This window comes from Podarcis bocagei (genome assembly GCF_964188305.1).
Source record: "Podarcis bocagei genome assembly, chromosome: 1".
In the NCBI taxonomy this organism is placed as follows: Eukaryota; Metazoa; Chordata; class Lepidosauria; order Squamata; family Lacertidae; genus Podarcis; species Podarcis bocagei.
The window spans coordinates 99,052,882-99,055,058 of NC_138125.1; the positions used below are offsets into that span (position 1 = coordinate 99,052,882).

Consider the following 2,177-nt stretch of genomic DNA (forward strand, 5'->3'; position numbering starts at 1 on the left):
AATCCAATGCATTTTTACTTGGAAGTTGGTCCTACTGTGTTCAGTGCAACTTGGGCTGCAATCCTTGCATACTTAAACTGGAACTAATAGACATTGGCTGTTTTCTAGACCATGTGTGTGTTCATCAACTCCCATTGTAGTCTACCAGCTAAAATCACAATCAATGGGGCCTCCTTCTAGGTAAATGGGGTTAGGATTGCAGCCTAAGAGGCTGAACTACAATCACGGTTCAAGACTCACCACCATTATGAGGTTCAAAGCAAGTCATTTTCTGTTCAGTGGCAGCAATAACAGCGACTTACCTCATAGGTTCCATTGTATGCAAGATAATGAATGGGAAGGACACTGAATATTTTAAAGCTCTATATAAAAGTGTTTCTGTCAGCTATAGCAGATGAAGCACTACAAGTACCTGGGAGTCTTTCCCCTGTTGCAACCAGCAATTAGCTGTCGTTGTGTGGGCCTGGTACTGGATCAAGGACAAATCTAACGTGTTGAAAAACAAAACAAAACACCAGGGCCTAATAAAGTGGAGAAAATATGTTTATAGGTGATTACAAAATGCATGGGATAGCAAAGTTTTGAACATACTTCATATTAACTGCAACTATTTGCCAATTCCATTGTATACTTGAGTGTTTTTTTCATGTGCCATATTATATTTTAATTCTACTGGATTTTTTTTCCTGGAAAGCCCATTATATGCTCCTTATCATAAAGAGCCATTCACACAGTACGTAAAAATATCTTTTGTAAGAGAAAAGTTACCAAAAATAATGCCAAATATACAGTTGTATGCATATTTGTATTGTAAAATATAAACAGAATCTGGTCATCTTTTGGGTATTGCCTGCTCTAATATGGCTGTAGTTTTTTAATAATAATTGAGGGGGGGATGAAGGAAAAGGGAAGGGAGCAGGAACGAGAAAAATATATATAATTTTTTGAGGAATGCACTATCGCTGAAAGACAATGTCTTTGAACGTAACCAATGCCAAGGAGTAAAGAGAAATGCTGTCTTAAATATTATATAATACTTATCGGAGCACAGACTGCAGTGACCTTGAATCAGTGCCTTGCTTTTCCCCCTCACTCTGCTCCTTCTTTTCCCCTTCCTTGGAACAAATTTTGCTACTGGCAGAAGAAGCTGTCAGGCAAAACACTGAAAAATTGGTGTCATTTCCTCGCCGGTAAGTGCAGAACTGATACTAAATATTTTATGATTTGTTTTCACATGCTTTCTCTTTCCTCTTTCTTTGCTTGCAGGATTGATCGTTGCCTCTCTGGCAATATGCTGGCTGCCAAATCAAGTTCGAAGGATCATGGCTGCTGCTAGACCTAAGCAGGACTGGACAGTCCCCTACTTCAGAGCGTATATCACCCTGCTCCCTATAGCAGATACGTTCTTCTACCTCAGCTCCGTCGTGAACCCGCTCCTGTACAATATCTCCTCCCAGCAGTTCCGGAATGTGTTTGTTCAGGTCCTCCGTTGTCGCCTGACACTGGAACACGCCAACAAACAGAAGCTTTTAAGAGCCAATTTGAATTCTGCAGCCGATAGCGGCCGCTCGCGGCGCCCATTGATCTTCGCGTCATCCGCCATGCGCAAGTCTTCCACCAAGAGCGCTAACAAGGTTTTCTTAAGTACTTTTCAGAGCGAAACCAAGCCTGGCTGCAGTTTGCAGAAATTGAGTCTTGAATCACTGGAGCTGAATGTGAAAACGATGCCACTGGAGACTTGCACAGATCCTAGCCCTGCTAACCAAAATGGACTTTGTGAACACGAACTGTGAATCCACATTAAAAAAAAAAAGAGAGCCGGATGATACAGTATGCTAAAAACTGGGTGTTTTTTTCAAATAAATAAAAAAGCACCACAAAGGGTTTTTTGCAACCTAAACCCTTCAAGTTTAAGTGCTTTGTTTCAATAGACTACGTTCCCAATAACATAAATGAATATGGGTTCTACATGGGTGACGGTTTTTTTTTGTTTTTTGTTTTTTTAAGTGCTTACCAGAAAGACAGGACAACTAGACCTATTCTGCTGCTAACGAAGTTGCTGAGGATTTTTCAAATCAAACTCTTCTTTTAGCAGTTGGAAGCAAACAGCAACATTACAATGGAAACCAGCTGTGTCTGGACAAAATGATGCCAACAACAACAAAAAATCTTCCATT

The 2,177-nt window shown here is 40.4% G+C and overlaps 1 protein-coding gene across 1 annotated transcript in view; it reads left to right on the forward strand.

Moving 5' to 3' along the window:
• The window catches only part of GPR39 (G protein-coupled receptor 39), a gene marked incomplete at its 3' end in the record, with an annotated part of 134,283 nt that extends 132,490 nt beyond the window's left edge, over nt 1–1,793 (forward strand). Inside the window, exon 3 of the mRNA XM_081199947.1 lies at nt 1,267–1,793. Coding sequence (XP_081056073.1) covers nt 1,267–1,793 — 527 coding nt within the window. The remainder of the gene's footprint in view (nt 1–1,266) is intronic.
• Between the last annotated feature and the right edge of the window lie 384 nt (nt 1,794–2,177).